We start from the raw sequence: 19589 nt of genomic DNA, 5'->3' as shown, positions 1-19589 counted from the left end.
AGGAATACACAACAGCATTTAAAATTTAAGCACTGTTGTTAGACATAGATGATATTTCAGCAGATAAGTTTGGTTATTATGGTATCCAACAGCAAACTATATTCTTATCTTTACTTGGAGAAGGTGCAGCCATACTACAAACTATTTTACACTTATCAATTTCAACACTGTTGCCTCTATTACTCTGTTAGTGATTAAAAATTTATGATGTTCAAATTTTTGTTGTTTGGGTAAAATATTGTTGCATATCGAGTAAAATAGCTGCAGGTGTTGATGCAATTGTGCTTTGCAAAATCATGATCTTTTATTATTACCGTAACAGGCTTAATAGCATAGGTTCTTGCTTATTGATCTGATATGGGAATAATATACGAAAAGCGATTCTTGGTTCAATTTTGTTATTAACGATCCTCAAGATATGTTATTGCACATTTGTAGAATTAGCTTAGCTGAGGGGCATACTTTTTATTTTGCTTGATAACTCTCACCTGATAAGGGAATCCGTTCATGTTTGCCGATGTTATAAGTTGGTTTTCTACTTGTATCCATCTTTTCATTCACTTTCTAAAACTACTCACCTTTTAACTTTCTCTCACCTCTCTCTCCAGTCTTTTGTGCACAGCCCCCATTTACTTCCTTCATTTTAATTTCTATTCATTTTCTTTTATTATAAATTATTTTTCTTATTTAATTCATGTTCAACTAAATTCAAAGTATACTAAAATGAATAAATAATTTTGATTTTATTTATTCATTTAAATATTTTTAAATTAGTTAAATGAATTTTAAATATATTTAATTAACATAAAAAGCACTACATAAACAATAAAATAAAGTACATTATACTAAAAATAAAATCCATCGCAAAATAAATAAATTACAAATTATTATTAGACATGGAATGTTAGTGACCATATTGAGGGCATTTTGAACTGCGTCTTGTATGCCCATCTTATCCACATCATCCACAAACAATCACCTTCCGAGAATTATCCATTTCAGTTTTAATATGCGAGCTTTGGCCTCTCTGTCCACGTTTCTTTTTCTTTTTTCTTGTGCCTTCATCAGCAATAAAAACACCATATGCCTCCCAATTATTTGCTAGTGGAAATGTCCAATATGCTTGATTTGGAATTGGGTTAAACTCGTACTTGTACATATCAAACAGTGATGATATATTGTGGTATGGCCCAATGTACTGCTTCCAGTGTAGGTTGCATGTCAAACAACCCACAACAATATGTGAACATGAAAAATGATATCGGCTCCATTTTCCACATGAGCAAAAACCTCTACACACATCAACATTATGTTTGTTACCACCTTTTCAAGATCCATTCTTGGTTCTGTATTGTGCAGTAATGATTTCGAAGACTCCCCTTTGTTCATTGTAGGGAATTGCTTTGTGTGCTGATGCCTTTTGCTCGATGATTTCAAATAATTCCCTTGTAACTAACATGATAGTTGTACATGGCTACAATTTGACTGTGAATGTTGTTTACTTTCAGAGTTGGACTCTCTATAACCTGATTGACACAAGTTTAGTATTATAATTAGTAATATAACATAACATAAACACTACTATGTAAAATAAATTAATTATTTCACTTACTTGTTGTTTTATTGCATTTGCAATCATCGTGGATGTGAGTTTCTTATGATCTCGTTGGATTGTCCTCAAAGAACAATTATGTTCAGCAGTTAATTTTGCGGTTACAAATAAACCAGATCGCTTTGATTTCATAACACGAATTCTCCATGGACAATCTTCCACGACACATGTTGCCTCGTATCGTGTTGTATCACTGTATCGTGTTGTATCACTTTTTATAACACGATAATTTCGAGAATATTTTATATGATTTTCTTTTATAGCACTCATTGCGATTTGCTAATCTGGAAAACACTGACCTTCAAATAATTTATCGTCAAGTGAGTTAACATTTGAACAATTACTTGAAGAACCATCAATCTCTTCTGTGGTAAACCAGGCGGCAGTTGGAATATGTTCACCATCATTGTCGGTGCTATGATCTGAATCATCTTGCTCGTCATCGTCTTTTTCATCATCATCAGATTCATCCGCTTCTGACTCATAATGATGATCTTCTTCATCATCCTCCATATTACTTAAGTTAAATATAGCATTTGATCTTGCCATTTCATTTAGAAGAGATAAATTATCCATCTGATATAAATAATATAATTAGTATCGATTTAGTACATGAAATTTATAAAGAAAAACGAAAAAGCTTACCTTGTAACTTTGTTTAATTTGGGGTGTGGAGGTGGGTGGTTGTAAAACAGGTCGGGTCCGGGTAAACGGGTCTTGATGTGGGTATGTGTTTGGTGGTGGTGGGTATTGGTTGTCGTTGTGGCGGTTGTGGTTGGGGTGGCCGTACGGATAATCCATGGTTTTGATCGGACAAGAAGAGTGAGTTTGATTAGTTGTTGAGTTGAGAAGATGAAGAGGTTCGAGAGTACTTGTGTTTGTGTTTGATTGTGTGTTTATATAGTTACTACTGCATCACAGTTGGACAGTTGTAGTGATGAAACTGATCAGCTACCAAAATCTAATTATGTGGGGCCGGGTTTACAAACGTGTGTGTGACCAGAAAATTTGATTTTGAATTCTTTAGTCGGCCAATTATTATTTTTTGATTAATAATTATTATGGATTTTCTTAGTAAAGTTAAATCTCTTTGAAGTTAATACCGCGGAGTGATAGTTTGAATTGACAAGACACTAAAAAATTGAAAATGACAATTCACTAAAAAGGTGAAAGTGATAATTTATTGAAAAGTTGGACTTGACAAATTACAGAAAAAAATTTATTTTACAAAACAAAATTTATTTTACAAAACACTGCAGAATTAGATTTGACAAGGCACTGCAACTTTATCAACAATAATGAGAATTCAATTTTTAAAATGATTGTATATGATTTTTAAATGATTTTAATATTCATATAATACATTTATATTTTTTAATTTTTTAGTTTAAAATCCAATTACGTTCGATGATATATTTAATCAATTATTTAAATGAATTAAATAATTTATTTAATTTATAAATAAATTAGATACATAAAAAGAGATGACACAAAAAAACATGGGTTCCTGAGATAGAAGAGAAAATGAAAAAAGGTGGATAATTTAAAAAAGTGAATGAAAAGGTGAGTAGAAATAGAAAAACCAACTTATAACATGGCCAGAACAGAAACCTGGATTCCGTGATAATGGGCCAACGGTGGTTGTTTATTGTAATTCTCAATGCATCCAAAAGTTTCTTATTTGGTCCTCCACTTTTCAGCTTTTAACATTAATATTCTTTTTATTACGATGACTAGTCTGTGAAGAGAATAGCGTGTCCAAGTAGTAATGTGTGTCTAAGTTGTCCACATGCCTGCTTCAAGGACATGCCTGCTTCAAGGTTCCAACTTCCAAAATATTTTGAATCTAAATGCATCTCTCATTTTTTATTTCTTGCAGAGTTGCAGTATTTGCTTTCATGGAATAATTTCGTTCATGTAGCTGATTAACTTAGAAGCTAAATCCATCAGGTCAATCTAACACTACCTTGGTCATGGATTAGTTTTTGTTTCTAGTTGTGCTAGATTAGCATGTGAAGTACTCTTAAGTTTACTATATCATTATCCCATTTGGAAGCTACATTACACAATTAGTCAATTGTGCTTTATGTTTTCATTGTCAATTTTCTTAATGTTGTATTGAGATCCTTTTTGCTAGTACATTTTTGGATAACCAAAGGCAAGGCAGCTCCAAGAAGAAATTAAAGCATTTGAGGTTGAGCCCAGTCCGGAAATGAGCTAAGATTTTGATAGGGTTCATTGGAGGTTCCAGAATCCCAGTCCCGACCAACATTCTTGAGTTTTTGTAATTCTGTCACTTATATTATCCATGATATCTTATCAGATGATACTCCTTCATCTCCAGAGTTCAGTAGATACTCCATCTCTAGAGTTCAGCAGATGACTAGAAAGCAGGAATTTTTCACTTGTCTGTCGCACCGTGCACCAGATTCTTGGGGATTTTCCGGACAAGTTTCAAATCTGTTTATAACACATGCCATTGATGATAGTAAGTTTCAAATCTGTTAATATAACACATGCCATTGACAATTGTAGGACCTCATTTATTTTGCTTCGTGATCTATTCATAGCACGAGCTTTGTATATATATACTAATTTTCATTTTGTCTCAAATTTCTTGCTCCATTTCTATATTTATTGACCATTGTAGCTTAGCTACTGCTGTCTTCCTATGAGGAGCTTTCTAGTAGTGAATGCTTTTTGCTATCATTATTTTTTTGTTGTCTGTTTGTTAGTCTCGTCTTAAGAGTATTAATTATGTTGTCATAATTGGAATGAAATCTTTAACAAATTATTTAATTCAAATTCTACCAAGCTAAGCCTTTAGTTCAATCCTATCACTTTGGCATCGTGGGCATGAGGAGTAAGTAAATACTCTAGATTAGGTTAGTGGTGATGTACAGATTTGTTATTTTTGCAGGCTGGCATTCTTTTTCACCTAATGTTCCTCTTGATAGAGCTAATTTTCTCCCTGTTATATCAGGTCCGTCAGTCTTAGCAAATGTAACACCATATGATCTCATGAAGTTCCTAAATCAGGTGTTGTATAACTTAATTCTACTTGGCAGAGAGCCCAAATCAAAACGCCTATATTATTCCAATTGAACTACTCTTTTTGTTGCTTTGATGTTAAATTAATGCATATCTCGGATGTCTTTGACTCTTTCTCATGGTACTTCAACAACTTGCTTTGTGATAATTTTATTTTTAGACTGGCTGAGCGTTTGTGGAATGTAGTCATCAAGAGAAGTTCCATTTCTATCAATTTGATGTGTTTTAAAATTCTTCTACATTCCTAGTATAATCATGTGTGTGTGGTTTGCAATTGATGTCACTCTATGCCTTCATAACTCTGGGAGTTAAAAAAATTACTTGAAAATGCCGCTTCTCAGTTTGGATAAAATATAGTTGCATATCAAATAAAATAGCCATGAGTGCTGATGCAGCTGCGCTATGCAAAATCATTTGCTTTCATGCTTCAGAAAAATATACGAAAAATATTTCTTCTGGTTCAATTTTGTTATTGATGTTCCACACAACAACATTTTATTGGACACTTTTTAGTTTAGAATCAGCCTACAGTCTTCTAGCAATAGAAATACTTTCTTTTAGTGTTTGACATCTCTCACCATAAAGGGCCAACTGGGGTTGTTATTATAAGACAATAGGTATTTCAAAATTTCTTATTTAGTTCTCCACTTCTCTGATATTGACAATAATATTTGGTTTATTCAGATGACTTGTGTGAGAAGACCTTAGTCTGTGCAAGTATTAGCTTGTGTCTAACTTGTTCATATGCTTGCTTCAAGGTTCCAACTTCCCAGAATAATTTGAATCTAGCTAGATGCACTTCTCATTTCTTGCTAGCAAAACTTGCATTTCATGAGATCATTAAATTCATGTTGCTGATCAACCTAAATGTAAAATCCATTAAGTGTATCTAACTCTACTGTGGTCTTGGATTGGCTTTTTATTTCTAGTAATTATGCTATATTTGCATATGAGATGCTTCTTATATATAGTATTATTGTCCCATATCGGAAGCTTCCACACTTGAATAGTCAATTGTTCTTTACGTTTTCATTTATCGAGATTCTTGTTGCAAGTGCCAATTTTAGAGAAACAAGTGTAGGGCAGCTCCTGAATATGATTAAAGCATTTGCGGGTGATCTTGTTCAGAAAGAAGCTAAGATTTTGACTGGTTACATCTGAGGTTCCAGAATTCCCTTCCGGACCAGCATTCATATGTTTTTGTGACTTTCTTACATTTTAGTCCATGTAATTCTATCATTTGATACTCCATTATCTCCAAGACTTTCCTTTTTCTTTTCTAAATTCAACAGTGATTTACTTGGTTAGTCTAGAAGCCTATAAGCCTCAGAAGTTCCTTATGATTACGAGACAAAAAAAGAGACTAAGATGATCCTGACTCCTGAGGCATATTCAATTTGAGGCGAGGAACAACGAGGAGCCAAGTAAGTTATTAGGATCTGTGACGAATGTTAATGAAGGCGTTCTGCTGCATATTAATTCGGTTTCTAAGTTGGACAAAGCAGTAGTGTAGCAAAACCAGTTAATGAAATGCATTGATCTCATTGTCTGCAGTAGGGAACTATGCAATGACCATCTTCCGTAGATGATCCGTCCGGTTATAGAGTAAATAGCATAATTGTAGCAGTATGTTACCCTCATTTACAAAAAAGTGGTTAAATCTTACTCTTCTTAAGAAGTTGCTAATTTTCGCCTGTTAGGTCCATTGATTTTTTAGCGGTAAACTACTAATTTTATAGGAGATACCCCACTTTTTTACTTAAAGTACAGCCACTTTTTGAAAATCAATGTTAATATCTACAAATATGCTATATTTTTTTTATAGAATTAGCAGTTATTGTGTCTGTAGCTTTTAGAGCTTGAAGGAGTTTCATTGTATTATAATTCATTTTTCTGTATGATGTATAATGTTGATTTACGTAAGTATGTACATTTTATGTGTAGATTTTGGAACTCGCTGGTAATGCAGCAAAACACAACAAAAAGACGAGGATTAGCCTGAGGCACTTGCAGTTGGCTGTGTTGAATGATGAGGAATGTTACTATTCCTAATGGAGGTGTATTATCTCACATTCATTCTGCTTTGTTGCCTCAAAAGGCCGCGAAAGAGAAATAAATAGGGTACCAACCATCTTCATTTTTTATAAGCTTTTTGTGCCAAATCTGAAAATTGCAGGGTTTAGGTCTTGTTCTATGCAAAAATGGCGATTTAGGCTATAAGCTTTGTCTGCTGATTCAATAATATAGAAAAGCTTTGTCTGCTGATTCAATAATATAGAAACTTAAGAATTTCCACTCATCTTGGGGATGTAGCTCAAATGGTAGAGCGCTCGCTTTGCATGCGAGAGGTACAGGGTTCGATACCCTGCATCTCCAAATTTTTTAACATGTTTTAGCCTTTCACAATACGAATTTTGATCCCTGAATTTCCATGTTTTTTCATATGCGGCCGGTGTAACCCTTGATCACTCTAATGTTTAGGGGTGTACACGGTTTGGCCAACCCGATCAATCCAAATCGAACCGACCCTATTTTGGCCGAACCAAACCGATTTTTTTCAACCCGATATATAGTTGCATTGAAAAAATGTCAACCCGATTTAATTGGGTTGGATATGGTTTTCGATAATTTTAAATCAATCCAACCCAACCCGATTAAAATATATATGTACATGCTAATAAGTTAATCCAAAATTATGTTTAGGCCATTTACATAGATCCATATATCTCTAACTCTAAATGTAACTGATGACCTCCGTGTTCATAGTTCATTTCGTAACAACAATAGATGTTTGATTAGTGTTATATTATTTGCATTTATGATTCATTCCAATATTTAAAACGTAAGCAATATTATTAGTACTTTTGATGTCGAAAATTAGATGCTTAAGACTATTCAATGTGGAGGATTGTAATATTATTTTGAACTATTTTCAAGTGTTTTAAACTTTGAAACCTTATGTTTTATTATAATTTTTTATATTAATTTTGTATATTTAATAAACCGATCAAACCGAACCAAACCGAAGTATACAAATTGGTTTGGGTTACAAATTTAAACGGTTTGGGTTGAGTTGAAATTTTGAAAACCCGAATTAATTGGGTTGGGTTGCTAAATTCTCCCAACCCGATCCGTGTACCCCTACTAATGTTAATGACTGTATAATGAGGGTGGATAAAGTGACATGCAGTATTACTCTGTCTGATTTATAATCTATAGGATCCAAAATAACCTTTTCCCAAAATGAAGGCAATCTAAAATGTAAGTCAGTCAGTCTTTTCTATATCATATTCTAACATCCATATCACCTCTAAAATATTGTTGGTGATAGCCAATGATATACATTTGTAACAAAATATTTGAAATTATTCATCCAAAAGAGAGAAAATCCAATGCATCTAAAATTCCTATAGAATTAAATTTTATAGATATTATCTTGATATGAAATGAAATTAGTGGGGCACACCAAGATACCAGTGAATATATTTAAGATATTGATATTACATTGCAATAACGAAGTGACTTACAACTGTCGTAACAAAGGGAGATAAATCTAAAATTAAGAACAAGATTTACCTTTTTTTTTTTTTTCATTTTTAATCATTAAATAATTAATAATTATTAAATTTGATTATTTGTCAACCACATGCTAACACCACCTTGCAGCCTATAAAACTCCCGTCCCCCATTGTCAAAAATCTCAGTTTCGAACAACAAAACATTCCTCAATCTCCCCCAAATCTCTCCCCCCACCTTTACATACACCAAACATAAACGTTTAACCACCTCTCCACTCTCATTTCTCTTTACAGATAGAGGCAGCGGGACTAATCTAGACCGAAGTCGTGCAGAACCGAAAATTTTAGTAATTTTTTTAATACAAAGAAATAAATAATATTTGTCATTTATAAAATTTATATCAACAATAAAAAATGGTTTTACGTAAAGGGTGGCAGCCACCAGCACCGGAGTACCATCGTTTCGAGTGCAATTACGGTAGAGACGAGGATCATCCCGGTCCCCGGTGTGCGCACACACTCACCGCCATTGCACCGACTAATAATCATGGTGCGAGGCTCATTCTGTTTGGCGGCGCCACTGGTGTTGAAGGCCAAGGGGGTGGGGCCACTAATCTTCGTATGTTAAAGCATTGTTTTTATTTACTTCTTGTACAAGTAGTGTTTTGTTTTTGTTTTGTCTGATCAATGCTTTTTTTTTCTTTTGGTTTATAGGTTTGGCTGGCTTGAGTAATGATGTGCACTCGTACGATGTGGAGTCCAATAAATGGACCAGGTCTGTGTCTGATTTTCATGTTGTGTCACTAAATCTCATTACAATGTTTTTGATTCGGACTTTAATTATCTGTTATGCTTATATATGTATTGTGATTTAATAATTTTTATGAACATTTTGTGTCAATTGATGCTTACAAATTTTAGTGTTTCTCTGATTCATGATGTAATTTGTTTAATTTTTTTGTACACATTTAACCTTGTTTTGATTATATAATTACAATTGTTTTTTACTCTTATTGTTTCCAGAATACAAGTTTAACATACTTATTTTTGTTCAAAATTCTTTTATTAAATATTTATTTTAATTTTAATACACCTTCTATCCCACACTATTTTTTAGTGTCCTAAAATACTAGTGCTTTTGACTTTTTAAGGTGTATTTATTATAAAAATGATGGCTCTACATATTATATATCAATTTATTTTTTCTCAATAAAAGTGTTAATATTAAAAAAAATTTCAGAAAAAAGATACAAAATAATAACAGGTGGGGCTGAGTTATTCCAATTACATTAAAATGTGTAGAACAAATATATGTCCTGGTTCTGGTCTGAAATGAATTTAAATAGAATGTGTGTGTAATGTTGTATGTTGTGTTTTGATTATTCAGGTTAAGACCGTCTGGTGAGGCGCCTTCACCTAGAGCAGCACATGCAGCTGCAGCTATCAACTCAGTGCTTGTGTTTCAGGTGCTTACAATTTCACATTCAAAAGATTCGTTTTGTTTTTCTATTTTTTCAAATATTGAATTTAACGTTTTGGCCTAATGTTTGGTATGTTTCTGCTGCATTGTTAGGGAGGAGTAGGGCTTTCAGGTCAACCGATTGATGACCTTTATGCGCTTGACATGACCAATGACAGGTGCAAGTGGTACAGGTAGTCTTCTTATATTACTACTCTGTTTCAATTTTGTGTCGAGATCTTTAAATTTTAAGTTGATTTGTGTTGTCTTGTAGAGTTGTTGTTCAAGGACAAGGTCCTGGGCCTCGATATGGCCATGTAATGGAAGTGGTTGCGCAGAGATACCTTGTTAGTATCAGTGGAAATGATGGTGAGTTCAATCTATTTTCTCTTTAGTTTTCGTTCTTTGAATAGTAATTTGGAAATGGATCTCAATTACTTGACTCTTAATGGAGTTACTAGGGTTACTGTACAGTATAAGTTACATTAAATTGCATTTATAAATCTCTCTGGAATGTTTTTACTTTTCTGCCTGATTGCTTTATGATGCTGTTCGTTGCTTTGACAAAAATATATTCAGACGTGTGTGTTAGCAGTAATTAATAATTCCCTGTCAACATATTAAATTTCCATGAACCAACAATCTACTTGACGAACTTGCACCAACTTTTTATCTTATAATGTGTGATTTTCCCGAATAACTCATCTATCTACATGTCATCCTTATTGCAAACATAAATCAATGAGCATGTGACATAAGAGAATATGTTTGTACATGAGTTTTGTGCCTAGCAGCTGTCTAAGTGTGTTAATTTTTTCCTCAGGAAGAAGAATGCTCTCAGATGCGTGGGCTTTGGATACTGCTAAAAAGCCATATGTATGGCAGAGACTCAATCCACAAGGCAATAAACCATCTGCTAGAGTGTGAGTTACTGTATAATCTAATTACGAAGTTTGCATTCAATTGATTCTGAATATTTATTTTGCTTGAAATTCCTATATGAACAAATTTCTTCTGTTTATGGATACTAATTCTGATCAATTATATATGTACACGGATAAATGATTATATCTCTTTGTTTCTTAACCCGGAGCAACATCATTTTTTGTATTTTGCAGTAACTACATTGCAACATAATCCAAAAATTTTAGTGTTACATCTAACGAAAAGTTATGAACATTTTATAGTCCTACCTGTATATTTAATCATGTTTCATGTAGGTATGCAACAGGAAGTGCTCGCTGGGATGGCATGCTTTTGCTTTGCGGGGGACGAGACACCTCTGGCACGGTATGGTATATTAGTGCTTTCAGAGCTTCGCCTTATATGTATATTGATGTTATGTGGTATTTTATGTATGTTAGTAGCTTGATTTTCTCATTATTATTGATCTTTCTGTCAAGTAAGTCCATTAAGTAATACATGAATATAAATATGTAATGAAGTTTTCCTAACAGTAGTACACAACTAACTAACATCATAGAATAGTTATTTGTTGGTTGCAAAAGACATGGTTCTCTTTAAAGCAACTTATTTGTGTTAGCATGTTCTCAGAAGTATGCTAATGTAAACTACATGTTGGAAAATGTGGGTATTGAGCCCCATATTGTCAAGTCATTTTGAGCCGTTCTTGAGTGGGTGTCGCTTGGAGTATGTTCTCCTCCGTGAGGGCTTTCCGAGGCACTTTGAAACACTCAAAATGGTTAATGGATGAATGAGATACGATCATTCAAAGTTGGTCCCTTGAAGGTAGAATTGTAGATGTGAAAACTTGTATCCCACATTGAAATGGAAAAGGGGTTTCCATTGCTTTTTATAGCACAACACTCTAATAGTTTTTAAAAGTGTTAGTAAGGTGTTGCTCCATCTTCTACGAGAGAGATGAAATAGCTTTAAGGAGACGGTTCCTTTCAACTGGTATATTCGCACACACTGTTTTGTTTTAGTTGTATATATTAATCGCAGATTGTATTCACACTACAACAATAGACTTATTTACTCAATATAATTGTACCTGAATGTCTGTTGCAGCCCTTGGCAGATGCTTATGGTCTGCTATTGCATACGAACGGCCAGTGGGAATGGACTCTTGCACCAGGGGTTTGTCCTTCAGCAAGGTATCAACACGCTGCGGTAAGCATTAGTTGCTGAATTCAAAATTTCTTTCTTACTTTCTTAATTCCTCTTTTGACAATTTGTATATGGAAGTAATGAGGACTCTACAAGATAAACCAATATTTTGCGATGCTAGTTCGACATATAAAATTTTCTATTTATATATGTGAGGCTGTGGTATCCAACCTGAATTTATGTTGCTGGTTAGGCCTTCGTAGGTGCTAGGTTGCATGTTACAGGAGGTGCTAATAAGGGTGGACGGGGAGTTAATGCCGAAGCAGCTACTGTAGGTACATTCGTGATACTTGTTTCAGCTCAACACCGTTACTGATACTTGTGATTTGATATACTCTGATATTCTCTCGTGGATAATTATTATGTTACGGAAGTTTTGGACACTACTGCCGGAGTTTGGCTGGATAGAAAGGGACCGGTGAGATCATCATGCATCAAAAAGCATCACCCCGAACAAGATCCTCCTTTCTTGCGTCGTTGTCGCCATGCAGCTGCATCTGTTGGTGCTCATATATATATTTATGGAGGGCTCAGAGGAGGTAATTTATTAGGAAGTAGATGTGTAACTTGATTGATTTGCTAAAACCTGGATTCAGAAATTAACTTCTTATTATTTGTCCGAGTGACCACAACATATGTACTTACGTGCAGAATTCAATTTTCATATATGTGTGTATTTATTCACAGTCCTGGTACACATGTTTATTGAATTCTTCTCTGAAGCAGACTTTTTACAAATGCATATTCAATTCATTGAAATAATCTTGAAAGAGGACTTAAAATGAACTGCCTCAACACTCGTATATGTTCTTCTTTAAGATTATATGTTATCTTACCTTCCATTTGCAGATACGTTGTTAAGTGATTTTCTTCTTGCTGAGAATGAACCTCAGCAGTTCAATACCAGTTCCCCTGCTTTGTCGTCTCAGAGGGCTTCGTATAGAACAAGTGACAAATTAAATCAATACAGTTCTACACCAACTACCAATGACAGATCTGAGAGACCCTCTTCTGCCGGCTCAAGGTTTACTAAAATTTTATTTCTTCTTTTTATAATTTGTTTGCGTGATGATCAATTCAACCCATATATTATTGTTTTACCGCTTGTTACGATTGATTAATTAAGTATCCAAATGCGTACATAAATTTATAAGAAATAACTTTTTTCCTTAATTGAACTATAAACACTGCTAGCCGAGATCATTGTGCACCAGGTAATGTCTGTTTAGCATTTCAGGTTCAATATTCATAGTTAGCAATTATATTGAGACTCCACAATCTAACCCTATTTTTTGCAAATTAATTTGAAAATGCCTTGTGCAATTTATGTTCTCATTTTTATGTTACTAACATCTGGGTGGACAGCCTGTTTATTGACTGTAGCTGTTTTACTGCTTAGTACACTTAGTCAGGCCAAGTTATCACCCAATATCTAATTTTCTAGTTTACCTGTAGATGTGTTATTAGGTTCATTTTCGGTTCTTTTACATAGGTACAGCTCTTATAGGGGCTAAATATCTAGTTTAACGACACATGAACGTTTTCAATTGCTAGCATGAAGCTTTCTACTGCTGTTTTATTTCCATTCCTAGTCACCCTTTTTTCATAATTTGTGATATATCAAATCAGCTTCCTGATCATGTTCACATTTACCAGCATGGACTGGAATTCAATGGAGAAATTGGGTGCTATCTCGCGAGCTGTGCAGTCGGAATATGGCACTTACGAAGGAACATCTGGGTCAGACAACTTACAAAGAGAAGAAAGGCCTTTAAACAGAAGTGATACAGAGGCGGGCGTTCGTCTCCACACTAAAGCTGTAAGCATCTTCTTCACTTAAGTAGTTCAGAATTCTTTCATCTAAAAGCTGCATGTTATAGTATTTTTGATTCTACAGGTGGTTACTGGGAGACTAGGTGGGATAGTAAGACATTTACCCCTGGATCAGTTCCAGAATGAGAGTAGGCGAGTTGCTGCACTGTATACTGACCCGTCCGAACCTACAAAAAAGTTTACAAGGCAGAAATCTTCTGAAGGCTTGCATAAAAAGGTTTTAACACTAATCTGCTGCTGGTCTTGGTGTCCCCATTACTACTTTCTCTAAAAAAGACAAGAAATGTCCTCAAAAATATTAATGTTTGTATGTATTCTTGGCAGATTTTATCTACGTTGCTTGCGCCTCGAAGTTGGAGACCTCCTGCGAACAGGAGATTTTTTCTAGATATCTATGAAGTTGGCGAGCTTTGTGATGCTGCTGAACAGATCTTTATGCATGAGCCTACAGTTCTTCACTTGAAGGCTCCTATAAAAGTGTTTGGTGATCTTCATGGTCAATTTGGTGACCTGATGCGGCTATTTGATGAATATGGATTTCCTTCCACAGCAGGAGATATAGGGTAAGTTGCGGGTGAATCTTATGAAATATTTAGAAATTTCATTGTACCTAGTTTCTTTAAGCTTAGCCAATCAGTACTTATATTTTATGCTTTCCTGATTTATGATCTTCCAAACCATCGTAAGATTTGAAGCATAGAACTGTATCTTCTCCTGTTATTATTTTGATTATTCATTAGGGTGGCTATATGGTGTCACAGGGCTATTAAACTTTTACTACTAACACTAATATTTGTGATGAACGACAACAACTAATTTATAAAATGAATCTAATTAGATTTAGTATTTTTTTAGAAATCCTGGTTTGATCTCGAGGAAATTTGAGCCTTTTAAGTCTTTACTCAATCTATCTTGTGTAAAGTATTCTGCAAAGATTGTTGACCTAGACTCTATATCAGCTTTCATCTGATAATTTTTTTGGAGAAAATTACTTTTGTTAGGAGGAATATTACTCTGTTCTTCTATGTTGCATAAACTGTCCAGATAGGTAGGTACTTATGTTGGCAACCATCATTCCAACATGGATATGAGCTATGCCCTATATCTTTATCAGGCCGCGGCACTGAAAACTGGAAATTAATGTAAACAGATTTAGAAGTATCACATTGACATCGGGATGTCTTGTATTGCATGTAAATATTTTTAATATGGTATAATTTTGCTCAAGGAATTCTGTGTAGCTGCAAGCTTTAGTCGATATATATTCCAAAATAATTTTCCCACATTTTTTTTAATGTATTATGTATAATTTTTTCATGACAAGCATGAAAATTGCTAAGCTACACAGATTTCATTATTTGGATGCTCGCACCTATTAGCTGCAAAGCTTATTTCTCAATAGACTTACTCTTATATTGTGTTGCAGTTACATTGATTATCTTTTTCTTGGGGATTATGTTGATCGAGGACAGCACAGCTTGGAGACCATCACTCTTCTCCTTGCACTAAAGGCAAGTTTCTACCTTAATAATTCTAGTTTCGCATGTAAACTTGTTAGATAGCGTGATTCCAAAGATCTTTTTCCTTTTTTAATTACTGTCATAATATTATTTCGAGTATAAAATTCTGTGTTGCATTATCTTATGATGTTGCGTTTATTTGATAATATTCAGATCCAGTATCCTGATAATGTTTATTTGATTCGAGGGAATCACGAAGCTCCGGAGATAAATGCGCTATTTGGATTTCGTGTTGAATGCATCGAGAGAATGGTATAAATTGACTTGTACTTCCATTTTCTCTTTTTGGAGATCACATGATGTTCTTATGTTAAATTCATCTGTAGGGAGAAACGGATGGTACTTGGGCGTGGAAGCGGTTCAATCAGATTTTTAACTGTCTCCCCCTTGCGGCCCTTATTGAGAAGAAGATTATCTGTATGCATGGAGGCATAGGGAGTTCAATTCGTTCAGTAGAGCAGATAGAGAAATTAGAGAGACCTCTAATCGTGGACACTGGATCTTCAGTTTTAATGGATTTGCTATGGTAATAATTAATTCATCTGCATATTCAAGTTTCATTGGGGTGGTGCTTACAATCATTATATTTATCATGCAGGTCAGATCCCACTGAAAATGACAGCGTAGAGGGATTAAGACCGAATTCCAGGGGTCCTGGTCTTGTTTCATTCGGGGTATGTGTTACTTATTAGTTTGTTGTCTAAATGGAGTCTATCTTGATTTTATGTTCTTGGCCAATAATGTACCTAGTTGATGTGGATTGTGTACTAAATGAAGCTTCTTCTTGCTCTCAAATTTGATGCTTACTACTACTAATTAAATGATTGGTGGTGTTCAAGCTCTTTTTGTAAAGTGAAATTCCCGGTGAATTATTTCTTCAACAAATTTAATGAGCAGGACGGGAATAGTCGTATGGTCTCAGTTTTATGTGAATCAAGAGCTTGTATTTTTCAAATACACCTACTTTCCTTGGACGGTTGGTTTGTTAGTGACCTTAAATATTTTCCAAAGGAAAAACTGAGCAAAATGAAATTAAAATTGAAGAGGTCACTGTACTGTTTTGAAGTTCTTGCAGTGTGTATATAGATAATATATGATATTATAATTTCTTGCAGCCTGATCGGGTGATAGACTTCTGCAAGAGGAATAATCTAGAACTCATTATAAGAGCCCATGAATGTGTCATGGATGGATTTGAGCGCTTTGCCCAGGGGCAATTGATCACCATTTTCTCCGCAACAAACTATTGTGGTAAGTTTTAATAATTTTGGTTTTTAGCACTTCTATTCAGTTTAATATGAATTTTATATATGTACATGTATTTATTCAGGAACCGCGAGAAATGCTGGAGCAATACTGGTAGTCGGCAGAGACCTAGTTATTGTGCCAAAGTTGATTCATCCCTTGCCACCTCCCATGCAATCAGAAGAGGAATATCCAGGGCGAATGACAGAAGATACATGGATGCAGGTTATTTTTTTTTAAATTTTATTTTATTATTTAGGTTTAATTATTGAATAGAAGTCAGGGAAGATGTCGCTCCTCCATTTACTTCTAAATTGTTTATGACCATTGCAGGAACTTAACATTCAAAGACCGCCAACTCCTACCAGAGGTCGTCCGAAGCCTGCACTTGATAGGTATTCACTTGCATACAAGTAACTGCAGTTAATCCCTGTTAGAGGTGTATCTTTCAATTAGCTGGAAACCTGCCTCCAGATTTCTACATGGTTGAGCCTCAAGTCAAGCAGAAGAAATCGATCATTTTGGCACATCACTGTAGGCACATTTCCTTCTGTTGTATTTTACATGTGAAAATCTGGTGAACTTTGATGATAGAGTATACATAGGTTGAGATTGGAAAGTGGAACAGTAGCTGTAACTATTGTGGTGACAAATCATTTTGCTTAAGTTGAAGTTTTTGTGAAATCAGGTCTGTTGGCAGTTGCCATGTATATCTGACAGTTATATCAGTTGTCACTGAAGATTAATTTTATTAAATTTATCTATGCATACAAGATTTTAACCTATAATGGAGGCCATCCTTTTGTTGGAGACTCGGAGACCAAATCTTGAACAAATCAGTTGTATGTAGATAAAACATCATGTGCTGCAAAATAAACACCAAGTCCTGCAAACAATATTCAAAGTCCTGCAATTTGAACCAGGCAATGGGTATTTCTGTATTTGAATGTGTAATGCAAAGACAAACAATATTCAAGATGTGTACAGCAAGGTGCATTCACAATCTAAATTTTTAAATTTCAAGATTGGACTTCAAATTGTCTTCTTGTCTCCTCACTCGTCGGTCATCACTATCTGACCAAACCAAATCAAATCAAATCAAACGTAATCGGTATATCCCGCAAAAGAAGGGTTTGGGATATGATATACACAGCCTTCCCCTCGTTCAAAATAACGAAGAGACTTTTCCCAAAATACCTCCGACTTGTGTGTTCACATGTGTAAATATAAATATAGATTAACTATAAAATGATATAATACGCACTACCGAATAGTGACTATTTGTAATCACTTTTATCCCACATAAAAACACTTTTGATATCTTCAACCCAATCTTGATAAAGAACACTCGCAGAACTTCTAATATATAAATCAAAACTCCGTGTTCAAAAAAGACAAGACATTCTATCTACAAAAAAAAATGATTAGTGCCAATAATGTATGAAATCCATAATACAATAATAATAGAATTAAGTACCTTAACAGAATGAATAAACTGACACTATATGTTAATAACACTGTATGCTACTAACACCTCAAAATACAAGATCAATCTATCCCATAAGTTAATCAATCATTCTAATTCGACGCCTCCAAGACCTTCTATCTAATACCATATCCCCCGAAGGTTTAAACAATACAAATCTAGTGAAAGTAGGTTATCCCAAGTTCTTCTCGGTCTTCCTTTCCTTCTCACACCCGGCAACACTAAATCTTCAACTCTCCGTACTGGAGAGTTCAACACTAAAAACACTTTTGATATCTTCAACCCAATCTTGATAAAGAACATTCGCAAAACTTCTAATGTGTAAATCAAATAACTCCCTGTTCAAAAAAGACAAGACATTCTATCTACCAAAAAAATGATTAGTGCGAATAATGTATGAAACCCAGAATGCAATAATATTGTTAGGAATATATGTGCATTAGTTTGATGATATGTTTAACAAAACACTTAAGTAGAAATCTAGTGTTTGTAGCCTCAACGGATAAGACCATTTTGGCTATCCGTTGATGGTGTAGCTTTACTTAGAAATAAGTCTAGTGTTGTAGCACATTTCAGTCTCTGAATTTGAGATATAAATTCTTAAATGTTGAGGGAAATTATAAGTCATGTTGACTACTAGAGGATATGCAGATAGGAAGGCCAATTGTAAGTATTTCATGCCTTGTAATTTTGTATAAATGAAATGGTGTCAACGGATAACTTAAAGACCTTCAACGGATGAGAAACAGAGCTTCAACGGATGTCTCTAAAGCTTCAACGGATAACATCCTTCAACGGATGAGTGCATCAACGGATAGAGCTTCAACTGCTAACACATCAACGGATAAAGCCATCAACGGATGAAGGCTTCAACGGATGTTCTGTTAAATAGCAGTTGACAAGTGGTAGTTGTACCTACAAACAGAGGCACATGGGTTGACAGAGACAACTGAGATGTGGTAGCCTATTTCAGGAACATCAGAAAAAGCAGCCGTTCTACTCTAGTATAAAGAGGCAATAGTCAACAATGCACTGGAGTAAAATGGAGAAGAAACAAGTGGAGAACTTATTTTATTATTGTACTTTTTATCTTTGTCTTCACTTGTACACTTGGTGATATATAAACCAAGTAGCAGCTAGTAATTAGATGAGAATTTTTCCAGTGCTGTTTAGAAAAATCTTGAGAGAAAAATTATCTAGTTTGTACTAGGACGCAGCTGTGATCAACTTCTTGAATCACAGATTTTCTGAAATACCATCTCTGGTGGAACAACAATCCACCAGAAAAGTTTTTAAGGTCTGTTGTGTTCTTTACATTAGTGTTTGAATAAATATCTGTCTGTATTAGCTTAAAGCAATTCACACACTTGTTTATCTTGAACACAAAGCCTTTAAAACTGCTCAAAACTTGAAAAAGTTTTGAGATTTACATTCAACCCCCCTTCTGTAAATCTCATTGTTAGTCCACTAGGAATAACAATTGGTATCAGAGCAGGCTCTTGACACACAAAGAGTTTAAAGTTCTTGGAAACTAACAAAGATGAGTAAGAAGGATATTGGAGTAAAAATCCCAGTTCTTGACAAAGACAGTTATCACCATTGGAAGGTGAAAATGCACCTTCATCTACTCTCCCAAGATGAAGGTTATGTAAACTGCATTGAGAATGGTCCTCACATTCCCCACAAAGTAGCCACAGTTGCTACGGCCACAATTGCTGTTGGTCAATCCATTCCA

The 19589-nt window shown here is 34.5% G+C and overlaps 2 protein-coding genes and 1 non-coding gene across 3 annotated transcripts; 2 read left to right on the top strand and 1 right to left on the bottom strand.

Moving 5' to 3' along the window:
- Window positions 1–819: 819 nt before the first annotated feature.
- Window positions 820–2489, bottom strand: LOC141703978 (uncharacterized). The gene is made up of 3 exons (XM_074507346.1): window positions 2258–2489; window positions 1613–2188; window positions 820–1526 (listed from the first exon to the last, which is right to left on the bottom strand). Exons 1-2 carry the CDS (start codon window positions 2411–2413, stop codon window positions 1892–1894), a joined length of 453 nt encoding a protein of 150 aa, XP_074363447.1. The 5' UTR covers window positions 2414–2489; the 3' UTR covers window positions 820–1526; window positions 1613–1891.
- Window positions 2490–6966: 4477 nt separating this feature from the next.
- On the top strand, window positions 6967–7039 carry TRNAA-UGC (transfer RNA alanine (anticodon UGC)). Its single transcript has one exon. It is a non-coding gene; the product is annotated as a tRNA-Ala (tRNA).
- A 1556-nt stretch (window positions 7040–8595) lies between these two features.
- On the top strand, window positions 8596–17130 carry LOC141703977 (serine/threonine-protein phosphatase BSL1-like). Its single transcript, XM_074507345.1, has 21 exons — window positions 8596–8800; window positions 8896–8956; window positions 9569–9647; window positions 9755–9834; window positions 9915–10009; window positions 10464–10563; window positions 10861–10930; window positions 11672–11773; window positions 11964–12045; window positions 12145–12309; window positions 12620–12794; window positions 13427–13589; window positions 13668–13820; window positions 13928–14166; window positions 15030–15114; window positions 15277–15375; window positions 15450–15649; window positions 15722–15797; window positions 16239–16374; window positions 16454–16593; window positions 16702–17130. Exons 1-21 carry the CDS (start codon window positions 8596–8598, stop codon window positions 16783–16785), a joined length of 2589 nt encoding a protein of 862 aa, XP_074363446.1. The 3' UTR covers window positions 16786–17130.
- The last annotated feature ends 2459 nt before the right edge of the window (window positions 17131–19589 follow it).

The sequence above is a fragment of the Apium graveolens genome, unplaced genomic scaffold, assembly GCF_009905375.1.
Source record: "Apium graveolens cultivar Ventura unplaced genomic scaffold, ASM990537v1 ctg7274, whole genome shotgun sequence".
NCBI lineage: Eukaryota > Viridiplantae > Streptophyta > Magnoliopsida > Apiales > Apiaceae > Apium > Apium graveolens.
Note: the sequence above shows the minus strand (reverse complement) of the source record. Positions and strands in the feature narration are given on the sequence as shown.